The following is a 22,404-nucleotide window of genomic DNA, read 5'->3' as shown; positions in this document are numbered from 1 at the left end:
CCCAAAGGTCATGGGCTTTAATAAATTCCCACTTGCCTGGGGGCCAGAAAGAGAAGCCATGGGAAGAAAACTGGAAAGTAAATATGCATGGTTCAAGCTCCAGCTGCCCCTTTACCTGTCACATGACTTGGGACAAGTCGCTTACTTTCTCTGAGACTCCGTTTCCCTCCCTGCAAACTGGGCATGGGGATACGGGGGCTGTCATAGTGGTTCAAATCACAGGAGATAGGACCACATTTGATAGCATGCTCTAAGTAAAAAATGTTTCATCAAGCTGTACTTTTTTGGGGCTCTGGGAATCCAGGTTGGAAGATTCTCACAGCCAAGAAAAATGTAAAACCAGAAAGTGCCACTTTCTTACCAGTTCAAATTGTAAAGCCACTCAGCTAGTAAGTTCTGTGCACCCTTGTTCTCTGTGGTGAGGAGCTGATTGCTGGGAGTTGTGGGGGTTGTGGATTGCGGGGGGTTATGGGCCTGGGTTCTTCAGGTGCCTGGGCAAGTCAGCTCAGCCTTGAACACAAACTGCTCTCCTCAGTGACTGTGAGGAATGGAAACTTTTGTCACCAACAGCACTTGTTCTCAACTTCCCTCTCTGTGGTTTTCTCTGCCAATCCTTTGATAAAAGTAGTTGAACAGGGCAAATGTAACAACACTCACAAGCCATATCTTCACATGAAAACAGCCGCCTGGCAGAGAAGAAGGAGAATGGTGTACAATGTGTTTTAAACTGGGTCACTCTCTGCTCAGAAGGCTCAGGGCCCGCCTGACTTTGCCTGTGTGTCTCATGTGCTGTAGGCTTTACACATCTCCAACAGCTCCAGGAGAGACAGAAATGGGAAACAGCATGAAATCCACCCCGGTGCCCCCCGAGAGGCCGCTACCCGGCACAGATGGTAAGTCTGATTGCTTTAGCAATACGCTTCCCTCTGCCCTTGGAAACCCTTGAGAAATACTCGCAGTGCTGGACGCTGTTATGTGGGGCAATGGAATCGTAGTAGATTATACTTGTCTCTCATGTTGCCATGGTTCAGATATTTCAAGTTGAAAAGGGCTAGGTACTTGGCAATGGTTCTAAATGGTTGACATTTTGAGATGGATCTCTGAGATCAGCTGGTATAATCCATTTACTTTCTAGCTGGGGGAAATTGAGGCCTGGGAAGAAAATGGAGCTCATGTTGTTAGCTTCTTCAAAGTCCTATTTCTAACCAAGGCGTCTAATTCTGAAAACTAGATTCTTGCTCACTGTTCCCCATTCATCTCACTGCTCCCACCCCATCCATCATATAATGAGCTCTGCTGGAGTTTGACCAGTGCTGATCTTTCAGGGACAAAGCTGGGCACTGTCCACTTGGTCTTGCTAAATGCTAAGGACACTGTAAGATGATAAGGTGCTCAGTGCTTCGGGGGGAGAAGCTAACATTGCAGGCTAACCGAGATGACCGCTGTTTAAGCCCTATGGAAAAAAGTCAGGCTGTGCCTGACTCCCAAAGCCTCCAAGTCCTTCAGCCACTGGCTGGGGATGTGGAGGGGCCGTCAGACAACAGGAGGCAAAGGCTGATCTGAGATCAGCTGTGCTGGTCCTTTTCCTCACATTTTTTTTTGCCCCAGTCCTGGGGCTTGAACTCAGGGCCTAAGCACTGTCCTTGGGCTTTCTCAAGGTTAGCACTCTACCACTTGAGCCACAGCACCACTTCTGGCTTTTTTTTTTCAATGTATGTGGTACTTTAGAATCATACCCAGGGCTTTGTGCACACTGGGTGAGCACTCTGTCACCAGGCTACGCTCCTGGCCTTACTCAGGTCCTCTCTAACACACTTGTCTTTATTTCTCACATTTGGGCGGAATGCTCTAAGGAGGTCCCCTGGGAGCTTGGGAAGGGTGTAAAGGAAGGTCAGGTGTCCACAGGGTGGGTGTGGGGGTGACCTGCTTCCCACTTTGCGCCATAGCACTTGGGGCCTGTTGGCCCACTCCCAGCAAAGGCGACCAGGCCTATCCTGTCCCCATTCCTCTGTACTGAAAGAGGCCACCCTGCTCTGCTATGCCATGCTGTTGGCTACTGTTCTTTCTATGACTCCTGTGGCTCTTTGGCAAAGACGTCTTCCAAAATGGAACCACTGAGCTGCTCAAGCTACATTGTTGGCTGACCCTTTTGATGTCCCTACAGAGCATGAGAATGGCCTGTCCCTCACATCCTTCCAAGGCTCACGCCTCAGGACATTCCCAGCCCCATATCTGACTTCTCCAAACCGAATGGGGAAAAGCACAAAGATGAACTGTCAGTGGCCAGTGCATCCCCAGGCAGAGGAGCCCTGCTGGGCCCCTTCCTGCCTTCTCAGCTGGACTCAGGTCACAGCCTCTTGCTCTGGTCACTACTCCTATCAGGAAGCTGTCTTTACAGTGCCTGGAGGCTCAGCTATCTCGGGAGATACCACATCTTAAGCTGTGGCCTTTCAGCCTGCCGCAGAAAGGGCTACACACTTGAGCAAGCCCCATGAAAACACCAGCCTCTAAGGACCTGCTTATTTGCCTTTCTTTTTCCAAATGCAAATTGTCACAAAGTAAGTTTTTCTTTTTCCATTGTGTGGGTGGGAGGTCACCTCTAAGAAGGAGGTTGAGGGGTCTTCCCCCTCCACCCCTGCTCAGGAGAATTCCCCAGGTCATACCGCTTTGTGAGCCAGGCAGCCACATCAAGCAATGGTGGCTGCTTTTGCACCCCCAGCTCTGAAAAGCTCCCCTTCTCATCTGTCCTAACTTTGTTTCCTCTTTCCTCTTACATCTACTTGAGACCTAAGGGAGAAGGTGAAGCTGTCTTTCCATTCTGCAGGATGCCAGGGGAGAGCTCGCATACTCATCTGAGTAGTCCCCACCCCCAGTGACCCCCACTCACTGCTCCAGGCCTGCCTGTAAGAACAGTGCTCTCTCTCTGACATCAGCCCCAGTGACAAAGGGTTCAAGGCACTAAAACCTATGGCTCTGCCCAAAGACCAGCAGAGGCCAACCTAGGGACTCAAGGAAAACATTTCAGATCTTTGAGGAGAGCCTCTGTCCCCCACACTAAGACTGTGAACACTTTGGAATGTGGCTTTGACAACATTTCTTTTCCAAACTAAGCTTTTTAGAACATTCTGCATTAGGCCAGTTCCCAGCAAGTCATATGATAATCCCCATCGAAGTGGCAGGTCTTGATAGGAATACCCAAGCCGAGCCCCTGGTCATGTCCCTGGGAAGCCGTGTCGCTTTAGAGAAGTTTCCTGGCTTCTACCGGTGACTAGGTGTCCATCTGTCTTTGCCACAGCAGGGCCTGCAGTGAGCTTGCAGTGAGCTGGGAAGTCTGAACACTTTCTCCTGGGGTCACCTGCCACACTGCCAATCCATGCTTGTTTCCAAAGAGTCCCAAATAGTAAATACTTTCTGCCACTGACAAACTTCAGACACCTCCTCAGGGCTGGTAACAGGCATACAGAACAGTTGAAGAGTCAGGGAACTCCAAGCCAAGGGTAAAATGGCGTTTTCCACCTGACCTCAACTCAGTTATTGTGCTGTGCTCACTTCCCTTCTTTGTCTCTTCCCTTCATGTCAGCTAAGAGGTGGCCATGAAAACCAACACCTTTCTACTGACCTAGGGTAGGCATCTTCATGGCTGCTCATGGAAAAATGGGGTGGGCAGAGAGGAAGAAGACCGAAATCTCGGAACTTCTTACTTTCTCATTAGTGTTCTTCAAACCACCCACATCTGATCAAGTACCACCCCTCGAACCTACTAGTTGTCACATGCCACGATGATGAGGTGAGGATGAACAGCAGAAGCTAACTGTCATCCGTGAGCCCTGACAGCTGGTGGACTTCAGGCCAGTTTCTAGACTTGCTGCAGCTCATCACAGGGATGGGATGGGAGTTCACAGCAGAGTTCTCTGTTTCAGGTTGGACAGTGGGAATCATTACAGAGTGACTGGGTGCTTACAAGTGCTTGTCAGATACAATTCCAAGTGCTTTATGCATGTGAATATATGATTTACATAGGCAAGTGTACCATATATTTGCATGTTATACAGAGTGCATACGACATGTGTATTTACACAGAGAAACTATTACTTTTCACAAAATCCCATCAAGAGATTATAGTTATCTCTCCAAAGTTCACTTAAGAAAACTGAGGAACATGGAGATCGAATGAGCTGGCTAAGGGCATGCAGCTCAGAAGTGGCCAAGGGGCCTGAATCTAGCATCTTTTCACTAGCTCAACTTATGCAGAGCTGATCAGCTTTCAAGAGGTTTGGGTGTTCAGAGAGAGGCCGTTCTCTCTCAAGCAGGGAGAGCCTGACTATTAGATTCAGTGATACAGATATTTGTCCCTGGGTGAACCCCTAAGCAAGCCTGCCATATGAAATACTGGACTAGATTACTACCTCTACTAATTCTCACCCACCCCTGTCAGCACAGAGGCTGGTTTTCGGGCTGAACAGTCAGTTTCCATTTACTGAAAATCATAACACAACCCATCCATCAGAATCATAATCTTGCCTTGCTCACAACAGGATACAGATTTTTTACAGTTAATATTAAGGGCCATGTCATTGGGCCACTGGTGTTATGACTCTTGACTATGACAAAAGAAGCTGTCTGGTTGGCATCATTGGCTGGTCAGTAAGTCTCCCTGCAGAAGGTGCATTTCGCCTGTACTGCTGCTGCTGCTGCAGCTGCTGCTGCTGCTGCTGCTGTGTGATGGTGATGGAAAGAGAAGGAATGGGAAACAAGCGCCCAAGCAGGATACATTCTGTGACTCAGAGGCCTGCAGGCCACCTCCCTTCTGCTCTGCACTCTGCCAGCTTTGCACACAGAGGTCAACTCTGCTGACCTCTTGTGGCCTCAGGGTTGATCAGGTTCCACGTTTCCCACTAACACCTGGAGCTCCCTGGACTACTTCTGAGGCATTGGTGCAGCCCTTCATGTGTCGATGAAGACCCTCAGACCCCAGGGGCTGGGCCTTCAGAAGATTGGAACTCCTGCATGGGACTATCTCGAGAGAATGTCAAACCAAAAGTGGCAATCACTGGGCCTTTCAGCCTTGTGCGGGGCACCCTTTCCAATTCTTAAGGCACCCGTGGAGTGGGCCTTTGTCTTGATTTGCTGAAGACTGGGTGTTGATGGGGGTAGGCCTAGAAACAGAGCCAGCCAGAAATGTGTGCCTCAGTGAAGTGACCCCAGGCACTGAAGTCCTCACAGTCTCTTGGCCATGTCCCTCAATATCTATGGCCTTGGCCTCTTTTCTGTTCAGATAAGAATCCATGTTCTGGCAGAACTGGAAGGGCTAGGCTGGGGCCAGGCAGAGCGCTGGACATATGAATGACTAGTTTCCTACTCAGTTATCAATAACAGTGACTGATATGTTTTCAGCTTTGAGAAACAATCACACTCCTCCCAAGAAGATAATGCTAGAAACAGCTTGCCTTTCCCTGATGAATCTTTGTGGCCAGGAAGTTTGCCTGGGGCTGCTTCCTGCCCCGTATCATTTCCTGCTGTACGCTTCTCTACATTCTGCTCACCCTGCCTCACTGCTGAATTTGCACTCTCAGCAAATACTTGGCGTCTTGAGTTTTGTTTTCTGTTCTCATCAAAGGGATTTGTGTTTAGATGACAAGAAGATCGGACTGCGTATTCGTATCTGCTCACCTAGACGGTCATAAAGTGAAGAACATGTGGCTGGGACGGGCTGTGGGTTATATGATGGTCACATCCAGTTTGGGAAATGAGGCTGACTGCCGTCACCACGGCAGACGTATCCATCATGATGACACACGAATCCACCACCCATCACGTGAGGCAGAAGAACTTGAGCACAGAGTACTTAAGAACAAATCTTTCCCCAAATTGTAGTGGAGTTATTAAGTGATGGAGGTGACCTTAAGTCAGGCCTGATTAGTTTTAATGCAAGTTCTCCTCCTGTAAAGTCCTTCTAAAAGTTCTGCCTGGATGTCTCTCATGCTAGGCTTTACACCTCTTAGTCAATTTGCTTCCTTCTCTCAAATCTGTGATCATGTTCTCTCCTCCCTTCTCACCATTCTCTCTTTGCTTTACTCAGGCATCAGGTTTGATTCCAGTGCTCAGTTTCCCACAAACCCAATGGGCTCTGGGAATATGTGGTGATGAGGTACTTGAAGTTGAGCAACTGGAAAGGCCCACCTGGCATTTATTTTCCTGTAGGGAAATGGAAATGGACCTGGTACCCGAGCTTGTCACAATGCTGACCTTCCCCACAGGGTGCAATGAGCTGCATTAATAATTTCCAGTGACTTGTCTACTTTCCTAATGCTGATGATACAGTGCCAGGCCATGGTAGAGTACCACTGAGCCACCAGGTCCTGGGACAAAAGCTCCTGCACCAGTAGTCTTGGTGATGCTTAACCGCTTTTGATATAAACACATCACGGTATGGAAATTCCACAGGAAATTCATATTATTACCATGAAACTGAAACTGTAGCCCAATTGCTTCCATTCCCCTAAGAACACTTGCTTCTATAGTAGGATGTCATTTCTGTTTCTGCTGTCTCTTTAAACCAGATGCCAAACAACAACCCCTACATAGACACAGACTAATCTAAAGCCCTTGTCTTGGCCCAGAATAAAACATCCTGTGCCTCTCATCTCTGCCCTTCTTTCTTGCAAGGAGTTCCATGACACATCCCTTATGTCCAGACTGCATAAAGACCAAGCCCGGAGTCACTCTTGAAGACCCTGTGGAAAGAGGACAGCTGTGTCTTGGGTTTCAGAGCCTCCAATAGGGCTGGCTCAGACTAAAGAAAGGGTGGGATTCTTTTGGGATCCCATAGCCAGCTGGAGAGATGACAGTTTCCCGAGAGTCTTACAAATGTGACAATACAAGTTTGGGACATTTGCCTCCAGAGTGTGTATAGCATAGGCTACATCTGAGCCTCTTTCAAGAGGCTGAGGATGAGCTTGTGGGGAGGTAAGGGAGAAAACCAAAAGAAGCAGTCTAATCAGGGTCTCTGACGTCAAAAAGCAGCTGAGTGAGTTAGTGAATATCCCCTAGGAAGAGTGAAATTTCCCACATTTCAGGAGGGGAAGATGATTCATGCCCACCGCCTCCCTCTGCACTGCCCACCTGGGCAGTTGAGTAGAACTGTCAGAAAGCTGAGAAACCATGGCAACCATGAGCCTTTCCTAGGAGAACCCCCTCCCAGGGTCTGCACCTCATTTGGCATGCACCATTTCATGTTCTTTTTCTAAAAAGGGTCTAAATTTGCATCAACTTGACATACCACGGATCTGAATCCTTCCCTCCTTAGAACTCTGGCCTTCTGATTTCTGATCCATACAATATTAGGGCTGCTTCTAATGACTGGACTATACAAGTATATATATATATATATATATATTTTTTTTTTAATTCAATGAGGTAGAGAGAGGGAGGATTTCCCGGACACATACATACAAGCAGGCTCAGGAAAGGCACAGTTGGACAGGCCAGCAAACTCACCGGGCTGGTCCCTCTGTGACCTTGCCGCTGCTTTACTCAGAACCCTGGACATAAAGATGGCAAAGTTCACTCTCGGTTTCCACTCTCAGATTTACATAGTTTCCCCTGGTGAGCACATTTGAGTGTGCTTTGATAACTTGTCTCTGATTCATTTTCCAGCTGATAACCAAATCATTTACCCAAACCCCATTCATGACTCTCATTCATAGCTCAGTCTGTCTACTTAACCTGTCTTAGATACTTGTTATATGCAGGATTCATGGGCTGTAAGAGGCTAGTTGGGGTCCCAGCAGGGGGTACGTCTGTCACACCCTGATCACCACATGGTCCCTAGAACACAGGCTCCATGAGAGCAGGGGGGCAGCTGACTTGCTCACCATGCTGGGCTTAGGGTAGAGAATCCGCTACTGGAACTGTGAACTCAATTTCTGAAGCAGCAGGTAGAGCCATAATTATCACAGTGAACAACGATTAAATCCACTGCTTTGTAAGACATTATTTCCCCTAAACGCACACAATATCACTCTTGTCTGATGCATGGAAATTATGGTAAATTACAAAGGATGTAGAACAGATATCATCTAATATCACAAAGGAAATTCATATTATATTATCTTATCCCTCAGGTGAACAAAATAGTATCCCTTCCTTCCTAAAATCGAAGTGACTCTTGACATATACATAATGAAAAGTACTTAACTTTGCTTCCTTCCAACCCACAACCAGTAAAAATTCCTGTGGGCTAGATCCCCAACCTCATGCCCATACTGTACAAGAAAGTGTGTTTGTCCGTCTGTCTTAATTTACTATGTATGTATGCATGTATGTATTTATGTCAGTCCTGGAGCTTGAAGTCAGAACCTGGATACGATCCTTGGGCTTTTGGTCAAAGCTACTGTACTATTATTTGAGCCAAAGTCTTTAGGGCATTCAATTAAAGATAAGAGTCTTATGGACTTTCCTACCTGTATTGGCTTTCAACCTTGATCCTCAGATCTCAAGTCTCCTAAACAGTTAGGGTTCCAGGCCTGAGCACTATTTTTTTTTTTTAATGTCCAAAGTTTGAGATTCTTTGGCTTAATTCCTGACCTCCTAATCTCTAAAAGATTTGAAGGGACAGCCACAGGCCAGGAGAGGGCATGAGGCCAGGGGTTTCTGTAGTCCTTTGTCATTCCTGAGATGGTATCACACAGACTGTATCTCATCTCCAAAGGACTCTGGAACCAGATTTCAGCCCCATTTGCAGGATGGAGAGGCTAAGGCTTGTGGAGAAACAAGGCAGACCTTGGAGCCAGATTGTGTGACTTCAACTCATGGGTCTGGGATGAGGCAGGCCGGTGAATGGGAGATATTGCCTGCTCTTGGGTTCTTCGGGCTTCCTCCCTGTCTGCTCAAGTCAGGTGCCTGAGATTTCCCAGGACCTTGTGGCGCCACCCCCTACCCCCAGCTGCCTCTGTTTTTGGTTATCAAGACCATCTGCCTTGATTCCCAGGGCTGGAAAGTGACTTCCTGGCTGTGCTGAGTGACTACCCGTCTCCTGACATCAGCCCCCCGATTTTCCATCGAGGAGAGAAACTGCGGGTGATTTCTGAGTGAGTTGAGTTAGCTTTTCAAAACTTTCATATACTTCAAGACAGGAAATCCTTAGATTGAGATGTGAATCCTTAGATTTTTGGCTGGCCCTACCATGAGGTAAGAAATTTAGTCCATTTGGTGGCATCTCACCCACCCATTAATGCCGCCAGGGCTATTAAACCTCCCTTGGCTCCTTATTGCCTACCAGATAAAAGTTACGTAAGTTAGATACTTAACTTTTGAGACCTTCGATGACCCCAATTCTGCTTCTTGTACTGGCCTTGCCTGCTGTCACACATCATGCTGTGTATGGAATATTATACACCAAGGAAAGCTGAAAAGATGTCAGGGTCTAAAAATACTTCTGATAATAAATAGATAGTATCTTCTTTTATTCCCGCTTCCCTTCAGTTGTATTCCAAATAATTTATGGAACAAAACAGGGCCCTGAGCCCCTTTATATAAATCCTTCCTGATGTGAGTACTATCTTTGGTTTACTCTTTAGAGTATAAAGGCAGAAAATAAGTTAATTTTAGAAGCCTCCAACTGTAAGCATCAGTTGAGGACACCAGTTGCTGGCACATGAAGGATGGCCACGACCAGCTATAAAAACCAACATGGCCAGTGACGGATCTTGAAAAATCGTGTCTCATCTACTGTGGGTTAGTCCCTGTCTCCCTGTTCCTGCCATTTACCTCCCCACCTGTTTCTGTGTGTTTTGTCCTGACAGCGAAGGAGGATGGTGGAAAGCTATTTCTCTGAGCACTGGCCGGGAGAGTTATATTCCTGGAATGTGTGTGGCCAGAGTCTACCATGGGTGAGTGCATTTCATTGTATGTCTGTATGGCGTGGTCCGTCCAGTGGAAAGATGGGGCGGGGGCACTGCTACTGCTATTCCAGCTCTGGACATCAGAAATGATGAGACGTGGGCTAATTTAGACTATTCTTCAGGACACAACTTCCCTAGGAATAAGATGTCCTTTTTCTGTCCTCCCCAGCTGGCTGTTTGAAGGGCTGGGCAGGGATAAGGCAGAGGAGCTGCTGCAGCTGCCAGACACGAAGATGGGCTCCTTCATGATCAGAGAGAGCGAGACCAAGAAAGGTGAGCAGGCCTTGCACCTCACATGAGCCGGTCCAGGCTCCACTCACTCTCCCTTGTGCACACATAGGGATCTGCCTGGTCAGCTCCTGGAGCCAAGGCCCTACATGGAGGCAAGAGGCCTACCAACAAGGAGTAAGCTGGCTGGGCACTGCCATGGGGTGGGAATGACACAGCCTCCCATGGACTCTTGATGGAGTGTTCCATTGGCTGAGAATAAAACTTAAGTGCCAGGTGTGGGTACTAGGGCACTGGCATAGGTCTGGCTGTGCTCTTAGTATCATAGTTCCTCTGAATTCAGTCTTTCCACCTGTTCCATGGAGAGAAAGCCCTGCCCTTATAGGATTGGGGTAACATGCATGAGGTTGCCCCCCCAAGGAAGTGACAGAGCTTAGAAAATGAGGCCAAGTCCAAGTCAGAGCTCACAGATTTGCCGTGATTTTTATCCTTACAACTTCCTGTGTCATCTAGCATAGAACATACTGTCCTTTCTGCATGGGCAAGGGCTCGGGTCCCAAAATCTAGTTTCAGCAGTTCTATTAGTACCACCTCCTCTCTCTATCACCCAGGTTCCCTTAGCTATAGCATGGGGTTTCATAGTGGGAAAGCACTTCGCATAGTGCATGGAAAACAGTCCAGCCTTCAAGTCACAGGAAAAAAACATTTAACAGTTCCAGCTCTCCCCACCGAAGAGTCCTCTTAATAACTTTGAATGCAGGGGAGTGTTCAGATTTTGAGCCTGCTTCTTTCCCAGGTGCTATCAGAGAATGGAAAACACAGCATCTAGGATTTCACAGGCCCCTACTGGAACTAAAACCATCACGAGCATGGCTGCTGGAGTAGCAAGCCTGTGGAGGCATCATTCAAAATGTCCTAGAACAAATGTTTGCCCCACATCTTGAATGTGCTGAGGGAGAGCAAGACAAAACCAGAACCACAATGTCTTGTACAGGTCTTAAGGGTCTTCTGTCAGAGTCCACCCAGGCTCATAGCCTCCTAGACTGGTCTGGCCAAGAAGGAGAGGTCTCCACAGAGGCACAGCTCATCAGAAAATACCTATGCCCTGGGGCTGATAGGCTGATAGGTGCTGTTATGGTCCTGGATATGCAAAAAGTTCTGATGAGTTTCCACTTGCCCCTGAACAATGCGGGGACAGCACACAGTGGGTATTTCTGCACAGCTGGGTCCACAGACTGCTTGGGACGGGCCAGGAGGCTCTACCCAGGGCTTCTGTCCCCATATGCTGTGCTCTGGAGGTAAGAGTGCATCACAGGCTCTGAGCCTCCAGGTCTCTACCCATAGACCACCTGGGGACAATCGCTCCCACACTCTGAGAATGAATGGAGGTGTTTCCTGACATGCCTCCAACTCTGCTACATACAGATAGACAGCACAGACCTGGGGGAGGTGCCCTCACCCCTCAGAACCTCTCGAGTATTCACCCCAGGAATCCTGGAGGACAGAGCAGGGAGTCTGCCCTTGAACATGACCTAAGTGCAGTTCTTCCACTTCTACTTTGGGAACCTGAGTTTAGAAGAGGAAGTGGCACACACCCGAGTGTCTCCTCTTACTAAGCCATCAACAATGTCCTATCCACCCCTCTGTATTTCTGAGAAAACGAAGCTTAAGGCCACAGCAAGCGAGACCAGGAAAGCAAGACTAACTCAGGCTCCCGAGTGTGTCGTGGGGTAGCACTGGAAGGTAGAGAGCCACCGGGGGAAGGCAGCAATTCCCACATCTCAGCAAACTCTCAGGAAAGACTCAGGCTGCTGAGTCTGGATCAGCAGGTGACAACCAAGCTACAAGCCATGAAGCAACCTCTGGAGTCGGAGAGATGGGAGAGCACCCCAAATGTTCACTTCCGACAGCAAGAAAATCAGGCCTGGGTGCAGCAATGCCTGTACTGCAGGTTTAGTAGGTTGGTAAGGGAGTTCCCTGAGGGCTGTACAGAGGAGCAACAGCTAAGGGGGTGTTCCGGGGCTGGAAAGGAGGAGTCCTGGTGCACTGCTCGTACCCCTAGGTGAGCCTTGGTAAGCCTTGGTGGAGGTGAGCTTCTCTGCTGGTCACCCTTGGGTAGGGACATGTGACTGCCACTAATGGGTCCTTACCTCCCACAGGTTTCTATTCACTGTCAGTGAGGCACAGACAGGTGAGACACTACCGCATCTTCCGTCTGCCCAACAACTGGTACTACATCTCCCCGCGGCTCACCTTTCAGTGCCTGGAGGACCTGGTGAGCCACTATTCGGGTAAGGCGCAGGTAGTCTCTGTCCTCTGCGGGCTCACAAAGGGTGGAGGCTGCAGTGTGGGCCACCAGGGAAAGCGAGAGATTTACTCTTGCTTTCTGTCACCCTGACATCCATGTGTCTGTCGAGAATGAATTTCAGACCAAGACTAGCTGTGAATACAACATAGAATCACAAGGCACTGAACCTCAGGCTCTGGAAATAAAGCAGACCAAGCTATCCCCGAATGCATAAATACTGGCACGTTGTACCTCAGCATGACAGCCTTATATTTCCAGGACTCGGGCTTTGTCCTGAACTTCGACTGTCTTCCCCTTTTCTGCTTGTCAGAGCTCTCTTCAGCTTTGAAGGCCAACAGAACCCCACCTGGGTGACACAGCCCAAGGAATTAGGATGGGTCTCTATCTACTCCATTCCCCTGCCAGGCACTTCTCTCCCCAGGGCTTTGGTTGTTCTGTCATAGGGCCCGATGGACTATGAACAAGACTGTGTTTACCTAGGAGCTCCTGAAAACTAGAGGGCAGGAACAGGCCCCTCACAAAGGACTACGTGATCATTTAACATAGCCCTTCATACGCTGCGTCCTGCACTGCTTGTCATGTATCAGATGCAAACTAAATGCTAACAAATTCTCCTCTGTGCTGGATAAAAGACTAGAAGCTAGCTAAAACTGAAAGAGGAAGGGAGTCCTGGAGACAGCCACTTGCTGGGTACACACCCAGGTTGGTTGTGGTATTTGGCTCTTAATGACAATCATCTGAGGGGTTGCACAAACCAGAAGTTTTGCATAGACAACAGTAAACAAACATGAAACAGATGCTCCTAGCAGAGTTCCCAGGGACCAGAAAGCCAAGTCTGGAACCATGGGCACACCTCACAGTGACAATGACCTGGCATCACCCAGAGCAGTGGCACATACCACTGGCTCCCTCTAATTATTTGGAAAGGGCTCAAACCCTGGCATGCCACCCATGCTCCTGTTAGGATCTGACCAGCAAGACAAAGGAAAATGAAGGGGAAAGGAGAAGCTTGAATGTGAGTTGCTGGAGTCCAGGGTGTAAGAGCAAGGGGCATTTGGGGCAGTTGTGTAGAAGGGTAAGTAAGACTCTGTGATTCCCCTGCAGTAATGCAGGGCTTATCTGTCCTCCACTCAAGAGGAAGGTGGTTCACTGGTTTACAGCCAAGGAGATGGGGCTGCTGCTCACTTTTCTGTGCCCCTTAGAATGTAGCTTTAACAAAGAATCCTTATTCCAAAATGGATACAAAAATGGCTCTATACACGGGAGCCGGGAGTTTGGTCTAGTGGTAGAGTGCTTGTCTGGCATACACAAAGACCCGGGTTCGATTCCTTAACCCAAGGCCATGTAGGCTGAGCTACTGTTCCCAAGCTAAGGAACAGAGAAGTGGGTTGAATTAACCTGCATGCTCTCTCTGCAGTGTCTTTTCTCTCCATGTCTCCTTCTCTCTGTCTTGTTTTCTTCCCTTCAATGTACATGGCCCACTCGCCCTCTGGTCTTCTACATGTCGTCCTGTATGTGAGAGGAACATTGGCTTTGCACACGGCACCATTCTTGAACACAGGCAGCCTGCAAGTAGTGGTCTGAAATGCTACCCTCATGTGGGCCTCTGCTTGATGTTCTCTCACGTATGTTCCCTGCTTCCCTCCTTCTGCCCCTGAGGCAAATGAAATCCAGGGAGGTTCCAGTCATTCCACTTGGGGCACAGCCAAACCCCTGTTTCCGCCTTCCCTAGCTGAGTGCAGAGTACAGTTGGTTCAGGGTGGTGACATTTCCCAAACAACTGCCGGTGTGACTCCCAGTTCTGCCATTCCTCACTCCCCTTTCCCATCCTGGCCTCAGTTTTCATGCCAGCAACCTAGGAAGTCACGTTTCTGACTAGCTGTGAGATGTGAGGACCCTAACATCCTCCGCTTCTCTCCACAGAGGTGGCAGACGGCCTGTGCTGCGTGCTCACCACACCCTGCCTGATGCAGAATACACCCACACCAGCAGCCAGTGCCCCGGTGTCACCTGTCACCTTGCGCCAGAAGACCTTCAACTGGAAGAGGACACCCAGGTGTGTGTGTGTGTGTGTGTGTGTGTGTGTGTGTGTGTGTGTGTGTGTGTCCCTCAAACAGTCTGCAAGCCAGGCACATGAAAACCACAGCCAGCAGTCCTGAAAATGGGGCCAGACTCTCCATCCCATAGACCCAGCCTGGGATATCACACACTATCAAGCAATTTCCCATCATGGCTCACAGTTCCCCTGCTCTGAGAACATTTACAGAGTCCCCAGTCAGTGTGAATAGTACATTTTCTAGCAGTAGTGTACCACCTTGCTCTTATTCTTAGGATTTTAGAGACTGATATACACACGTGTCTTGTGTAAATTTAGTATCAGTTAAAATTCACTCAAGACTTAGACACCTCCGCCAGAATCCTAAGGTGACTCATTCTCGTTCCTAAAAGGAAACCTCTTAGACTGAGCATGGCACATGGTGGTGGATACCTATCATGCCAGCTACTCGGGAGGCAGTGGTAGGAGGATCATAGCCTGAGGACAGCCTAGCCAAAGCACAATATCCTGTCTCCAAAATAAACTAATAAGCAACAGGAGTAGTGTAAAGCAACAGCTCAAGTGTAAAATGCTAGAAAATTCAAGGTTCTGAGTTCAATTTCAGGGCCACCAAAAAATAAAATAGTCTCCTGGCTTGTTGTGTCCATTCTGCTATCAAGGCTGACTCTTCAGCTGTTTATTTATTTGTGAGTATGATCCATGGTCATACTATTAACTGAACATAGATTAGGATGTACCACTGGAGAGTTCAAAGAAAATCAGAGATGAAAATTACAAAGATATAATAGAACTCTCTTCTTATAATGGAAAGTTTTAGCTGTTTGAAAATACAGAGGTTCCGAGAGGTTAAGGAGTCTGTCCAAAACCACATATCCAGTCCACACATGCAAACACCAGAACTGAAATGGTCTGTGAGAAGATTAACCAGGCTCTTTCATTTCCTTTCCTCCTCTGCTCATGTTTTGTTCCTCATCCTCTCCTCTTGCGCGCTCTCTTCTTTTCCCTTCCTTTGGCCTCTGCTTTCTAACTCACAGACTGCAGGAAGACCCTGAAGTTGCGGAGAACCCTCTGGGGGTGGATGAGTCCCTCTTTAGCTATGGTCTTCGGGAAAGCATCGCATCCTACCTGTCCCTCACCACAGACGCCAGCCCCTTCGACCGGAAGAAGAAGAGTCTCTCCCTCATGTACAGTGGGAACAAGCGGAAGAGCATCTTCTCATCCCCACCCTACTTTGAAGACTAGCCAGAGGATCATGGTCTGGCTCTCACCCAGGATCCCCCAAAGGCAGGGTCCTCTTCTCCCTGGATGCCACAGGTCCTCCAGAGGCCAAAAGAAGCCACACAGGGGCTGCCTTATGACCCAAGGTGTCTGAGCAGTGCTGTGATACCACAACCGCTGACTCATGATAAGGAGGCACACTCCCGAGAGTCGAATGTGTATGACTGTGTGTGTGGGTGTGTGTACATGCGTGTGAGTGTATGTTTGGTGTGTGGGTAAGAACGAGATATTCACAAAGATGTGCACAGGAACCTTGCTCTAGCATACAGTGCCAAGAGCCCCACTCCACCGCCCCAGGCTGGAGACGAAGATGAGCCAAAGTCTGCAGCTACTGATGGATGGGTAGCTGTGTCTGCAAAATGGCCCCTGATGACGCCACCTTCACCGGCCCAGGGACCCCTTGAGGACGTATCTCATCTCTTTTAGGGTTCCTGTGACACTAGGCATTAGCCCGAAAGACTTGGTCAAATGAGCCGTTAGGCCCCTTGGGCTCTCTGCTATCCAGTCCACTGGGGCAGTGGTCAGCTGATTGCCCTTCTCGCAGTAGGGAATGTGGGAGAAGAGGCTGCTGGGGGAAAGGCAGAAACTGCTACAATGGCACAGGCTTCTGGAATTCTCCCTGTCCAGAACGGAACTGCTGAGGCTCTCGTTTGTGTGATGGCACCGTGGATCTTTCCAGATAGTCTGGCAAGGTGGCTGGGAGAAGGAAAGGTGCTGCATGGTGTGAGGCCCAGAACAGCATGAAGAAGCTCTAGCCCTCACAATGAGTCATGGAGGAGGCAGGGAGAAGAGCAGATCAGCAGCTACGTAGACATTGATATGAAAGAAGAGACCCACCCACAGTGAGCTCAGGGTGGGTTCAGGTGAGGGTGACCAGAAAACATGGAAGGATTGCTGGACTGAGGAAGATGGTTGGATTTTCTTCTCAAAAGGAAACAGAGCTATCCTAAAGAACTAGTGAACCCTGTATGCGATTCTCAAGAGGGTGTGGCATTCCTGGGAATAAAGATGCTGCACCCCAGAAAAGGGGTGAACTGAGTCCTGCCAAATCCAGATGTGAGAGGTAAGGGAGAATGGGTAGAGCATCCTGAGAAGGGCAAGCCTTGGTCCAGGTGGCTGCCAGATGGATCCTACTGGAAACGAGGCAGGAGAGATGGAGACGTAAGTCAGCGTCCCCACCCCATCTGAGTGTGAAGAATCCTGGGGAGGAGGGGTGCATGTAGGCATGCATGTGCTTAGGGTGTGCCTGATGCTGGCCCATTTATTCCACACTCCTGAGTTCAGGCACATGCCTCACAGAGCAGGCATCAGACCCCAAAGACACTTGCAGTTCCTAGCCCTCCCCTAGGCCAGCTCAGAGAGATTAGGCAGCAGTGAGGGAGGTTTGTTTTAGTGGGCATGGTGTCTCCCCACTCCCAGGACAGGTGACCTCTAGACTCCTCATGCCAGTTCAGCGTCTTTAGTGTCGTATTCCCTTGTGTACTGAGAACTTTGCGGGGAGGATTTGGGGAGATGTGTAAGTGGGGAGCATTACATTTTGTGGAATCATGTATTTATTCCTGATTAAAGTAAACCTAATAAATATTTAACCTTGGAAGAAGACGGCTTCAGGATGAGATGTTTCTCAGACATCCTGTGGATTTTGAGTTCTTAAGGAAGCGTGTAACTGGAAAGACGGGCAAAGGTTGGAAAGAAAAACTGTTCTGGCTAAAGGTGTCTCTTGTCTGGGGATTTCTCATCATATTGAAGGCAGGGATTCGGGCTGAAGGAGAAAACGAACTCTTCGTTGATCACTAGGATAATTCTATGACTGAGCTGGATATAGTGGCTCACACTTATAATCTGGGCTAGGTCAGCCTGGGCAAAAACCTAACAAGATTCTATCTCAAAAAACAAACAGTCTGGATGTTTTGGTTTACACCAGGGTTTCCAGTAATGCCAGAGGCTATAGATGTGACGGAGGCCTGAGACTCACTCTGGAGAGAATAGAAGACCCTACCAGAAAAATAACTGAAAAACAAAATGCGCTGGGACTCGGGCTCAAGTAGTAGAGTGCTCGCCTGGCAAGCACAATGTTCTGTGTTCAAACACTAGTACTGCCGAAACAAGAAAACACCCATATGGTGCCCAAGCTACCATTCTTGACATAGTTTCAGGGCACCTATTCAATAGACAGCTGTAAAGGTGCTGGGACTGTAGTGGTGGCCACAGCCCTGAAGCCATAAGGCTTGATGTTATAGATAAGCTGGATGCTTTCTGAAGAAGAGGAGTGGTGTGCAAATAATGAAATTCTTGCAAGAAGAGGCAACATAGGAGCTGTGGCCTGAAAGAGGAACAGCAGACACCATGTAAAGATCTGGAGACACTGCAGGGATGTTAAGGCCTCTCCCGCAAGGGCACTGGAGATGAACAGGGTGGACGGCACTGGAGGTTGTAGGACAGGGGTCTGCATGGAGGAGGGAGGCCTGCATCGTCCTCAAAGGAAAGGGAAGAGCTTTACACTTCTCTCGGAGAAACAAGAAGCAATAGTAAGGGTCTAAGAAAGGGAAGTAGTGGCATCTCATTCAGATGTTTGAAAAGTCTCCTGGTTATTGTGTGCCTTCTACTAGGTATCCATATATCTCTATATATTTCCCACTGGCTTACATGGATATGCATATTTTTAGGTCATATATCCTCATACATATGAATATTATTGGGATTGAGATAAAAAAACATTATAACTGGCATGAGTGGTAAAAGGGAGACTGGAGGGGGTAGTTAGTGAACAGAGAAAATAATGGTATGAAACAGCATAATGAAATCCACTAAAAGCATTAAAAGCAGTAATAAGTAGAAGGCCATAATAAAGAATAGAGAATCAAGGCCTAATACATACATGTATATAAAACCACAACAAAGCCTTTATATAATGACTGTATGTTAATGAAAAGAACAAAAAATCCTGCAAGACATAAAGAAGATTTAAATGACATTTACTATTTTTCAGAATTCCTTAGTCATAGCTTTTAAATATTATGGGTGACTTTTATCAGTGGAAATACAATACACTGACCAAAAAGCAAAGGGGAACAAGATTATCAACCAATTCAAGAGCTCTGAGAACATCACAGTGGTGGGCTGAGGGAAAGGCTGGCAGTGATGACACCCATGACTGACAGTGTTCAAACAGTGAGATCAGCATGTAGATATCAACCAGAACCAGCACAATCGGGAAAGAGAAAGCAGAACAAGCAGAAGAGAGGGCAAGCCAAGCCCAGGCAAGTCCCGTCTGCTTGTAAGGAATTGTGCAGGAGTGGGGCCCTTTGTGGTAAGTTCTAAGGGGAAGGGAAAGGAGCAATTGTCTCCCTCCAGGGAAATTCAACTCTGGAGAGAGGAAAACAAAGCCCTCGATGTCTTAGAAGTACCCAGAAGAACTAAGGGACCAGAGTGGTGGGGTGATACCTGCCTTGGGAAACTATGAGAGGAATACAAGAAGGTTCTTCCTTCATTTTGGCACTGGGACTTGTTACAGCAGCTGAGCAATGGGTACAGATTTCTTGTGCTCATAAACTGCTTTGTTAAATGGTAACTCTTTTGTGTCACTACTTAAAGATAATAATTTAAAAAAAATTACAAAACATGAAGAAACCTGCAATTATCTGAGGAGGATGAAGTAGCCTCACAGAGAGCCCAATGACACCAAGAGACAACACATTCAAAGTGAGGCGAGCACTCAGGAAAGTTCCAGATCATTGTATTTCCCATCACAGCATTTCCAAGTGGGGGTCACAAGGAAGAACAAGATGACCTTCACAATGTCAGGTGAGCTGTGCCGAATGAAGAAGACAGTTTCCCAACCCATTCCAGAAAGCTAGCCCAGATAAACACTCAAAGCTCCACAAAAAGACTTCGGAAGGTCAAAATTCTATAGTTATGGTTCCCATGTTACCCTAATTTGTGGATACAAGACTAGATATCAGAAAAAAATCATTTTCTTTTCTAAAATTAACAGATGAATTCTGTGAAACTGCACTTTGATTCCCAAGTGGAATATGAGAACAGAACAAACCTCAGTTAACTCATTGTGAAATTTGGACAGAAATATCCATGCCTATGTCTAGCTGGGCCAGACAGAGTACTCACACTGAGACTTTGCAGGAGGCAGCACTCTGCACAAAATCCACCTTCTCCTCCCCCACCACGACTTAGGTGTGGGGGTGTCTGTGCAAACCAAGAATGTACTGAAAGGAAACTTCTGCATGTTCTTTCACCAGCAACCTTAACTTCTGAAGAGGCTAAGATCTGAGGATCACTGTTTGAAGCCAGCCTGGGCAAGGAATCTGTGTGGCTCACCTCCAATTAACTACCAGTAAACCAGAAATGGATCTGTGACTTATGATAGCACACGAGCCTTGAGCACAAAAACTTACAGACAATGCTCAGGATCTGAGTTCAAGCCCTAGGATTAGCACCAAAAAAGAAAAAAGAGAAGAAAGGAGAAAAAAGGGAGGAAGGAAACAAGAAAGAACAAAAACAAACATAAGGTAGAATTTCTGTACTTGATCTTAGCCAACGGCAAAGAAGCATTGGGCAGAATTTATAAAAAAAAAAAAATAAAAACAAAAAACAAAATAAAAAGCGGGTAAATAAAAGTCTCCCTAAGATGAGATTTCCTTTTTTTTTTTTTTGCCAGTCCTGGACTTAAGCTCAGGGGCTGAGCACTGTCCAAGGCTAGAGCTCTACCACTTGAGCCTCAGCACCATGTCCGGCTTTTTCTAAGTATGTGGTACCAAGGAATCGAACCCGGGTCTTCGTGCATGCTAGGCGAGCACTCTACCATTAGGCCAAACTCCCGGCCCCGAGATTTCCTTTTGTGTTGAAAGACTGGAAAAATCTTGTGAAGTACCAACTCAGCTGGGCCCTGATAAATAAGAGGTATTGAGTGTCCAGGGCACACGGGATACGCTGAATACCAAACAAAGTCAGATATGCCTTCAATGAGCTGTGGCTTTCTGCAGGAGTAGTATAGCCTATCTGCCTGCAGTGAGTGGGTCCTGCAGGCCCCTGTAGAAGTGAAATAGGAAAGGGAGAGAGATTCTTACTCCAGGGCAATTCCAGAGGCTAGGGGCTGTCTGGAGGGATACAGAATTGGGACAGTGCAGTAAGGAGGGCAGGCAGTCTTTTCTGGGGCAAACCCTCTTTTTCCCTTCCGTAAACCAGTCATGTTTATAACAAGTTCTTTCCCCTCACCTGGCCCCAGGTCAGGTAAAGTACCCAGGGCTTACTTCTGTTTGGAGGTGACTTGCTGAGGCAGGGGACAGGGGACATGAATTTATTGAGTATCTATGATGAACAGGGCACCTTGCAAACCTTATACCGCGCTGGCTTCCTGAGGCCTTGAGAGACAGAAGTAATGACAGGTTTTATATGAGAATTTGAGGTAAAGGGATCTCTCCCCCCCTTCCTCCCTCTCTCTCTCTCTCTCTCTCTCTCTCTCTCTCTCTCTCTCTCTCTCTCTCTCTCTCTCTCTCTCTCTCTCTGTGTTTAGATCTTTCTCTTACATCTTAAGACATTGAATTCCTACAAAAGCCAGCCTCAGGGAAACACAGGATTTGGCTTTAGCATCCAGCCCCTAATTTAGTCTCATCTTTGCTGAGTATCCTTTGGTATGCCACTAAACCTCTCCAGACTTCAAATTTCTCTTTTCTTTTTATTATTTTTTATAGGAAATACAATTAAGACCCTGTGCCAAGTAATGTGAGGAATCTGAGATAAGATGCAGAGTTTGTAGTCCAAATTGTGCTAAACGCATCCAGGCTACATGTGACCATCCAAAGTTGCTTTGAATGGAGGTTTTTACAGTTCTAGGCTCCAGATTTGCAGAGATTTAAGATTTTTTTAACCAAAGAATAAGTTGCTAACTCACATTCACTCCCCAGGCATCTGTTGATTAATAATATGCTTATAAGATATTAATATATTGAAGGCTTTTCATCCTCTCAATTTCAAATGATCTCACATGGATCCAAGGACTTCTGGGAGCATTTGTAAAAGCAGCTTCCAAATTCATAAAATGGAGTGGGTTTATTTTTAGACACACTGACATTTGTTAAAATGGATTCATTTCTGAAATTCCCCTAACACCTAAACCCTCAAAATGAAAAGTCTGCCTTCTGGGACCATTTGAGTTTTGGGGCATCTCCTGGGTCCTGATGAGTGTTGGTTTGGTTGCTGAGAGGGCCCTGGAGAAAATGCTCCAGCATCAACTCAGAAAGAAAAATTTGGTTTCAGTACCAGGAATTCAAAGCTGTTTATACTTAAATTCCCTTCCTCTAAGACAGAATAATTTGAGGCAGAAAACCAGGGCCGATGGACAATAATCCCAAGACAGGGGTGGAGAAGGGGGTATCACGGGCTAGCTTTGGCCCAGAGCCCTTGTGGAGTGCCCCTGGAAAATGGGCCCCGTCACTTGCCCATGGCAAGGTGTGCTGAGCAGGATGGCCCCGGCTCTGCGGAAGGCCTTTTGGAGCTTCTTTTGTGATCAAGCAGATGTACTAACAGCAATTAATTATTGATGCAAATCGTGGCACAGGACAGCATAGCAAAAGTCAAGTCCTGGGTTGCAAAGTTTTCCTAAACAACTGGGCAGA

The 22,404-nt window shown here is 47.5% G+C and overlaps 2 protein-coding genes across 2 annotated transcripts in view; one reads left to right on the top strand and one right to left on the bottom strand.

Annotated features, from left to right (window-relative positions):
* Positions 1-22,404, bottom strand: part of Tg (thyroglobulin) — a 165,754-nt gene that overhangs the window by 46,483 nt on the left and 96,867 nt on the right. The gene's annotated exons all lie outside the window — the stretch shown is intronic.
* On the top strand, positions 666-16,076 carry Sla (Src like adaptor). Its single transcript, XM_090339437.1, has 7 exons — positions 666-893; positions 8,990-9,089; positions 9,804-9,890; positions 10,072-10,175; positions 12,290-12,421; positions 14,362-14,494; positions 15,529-16,076. Exons 1-7 carry the CDS (start codon positions 716-718, stop codon positions 15,734-15,736), a joined length of 942 nt encoding a protein of 313 aa, XP_090195563.1. The 5' UTR covers positions 666-715; the 3' UTR covers positions 15,737-16,076.

Source organism: Megascapheus bottae, chromosome 9, assembly GCF_031878675.1.
Source record: "Megascapheus bottae isolate mThoBot1 chromosome 9, mThoBot2.hap1, whole genome shotgun sequence".
NCBI lineage: Eukaryota > Metazoa > Chordata > Mammalia > Rodentia > Geomyidae > Megascapheus > Megascapheus bottae.
The sequence above is the reverse complement of the archived record's forward strand: the minus strand, read 5'-3'. Positions and strand labels throughout refer to the sequence as shown.

Bases quoted from the DNA above. Each gene is read 5' to 3' on its own strand.
- Sla (XM_090339437.1), top strand. From the start codon at position 716: ATGTGTTTTAAACTGGGTCACTCTCTGCTCAGAAGGCTCAGGGCCCGC. The intron at 9,891-10,071 runs GTGAGTGCATTT...TGTCCTCCCCAG, and splicing joins GTGGCCAGAGTCTACCATGG to CTGGCTGTTTGAAGGGCTGG. The intron at 10,176-12,289 runs GTGAGCAGGCCT...TACCTCCCACAG, and splicing joins AGAGAGCGAGACCAAGAAAG to GTTTCTATTCACTGTCAGTG.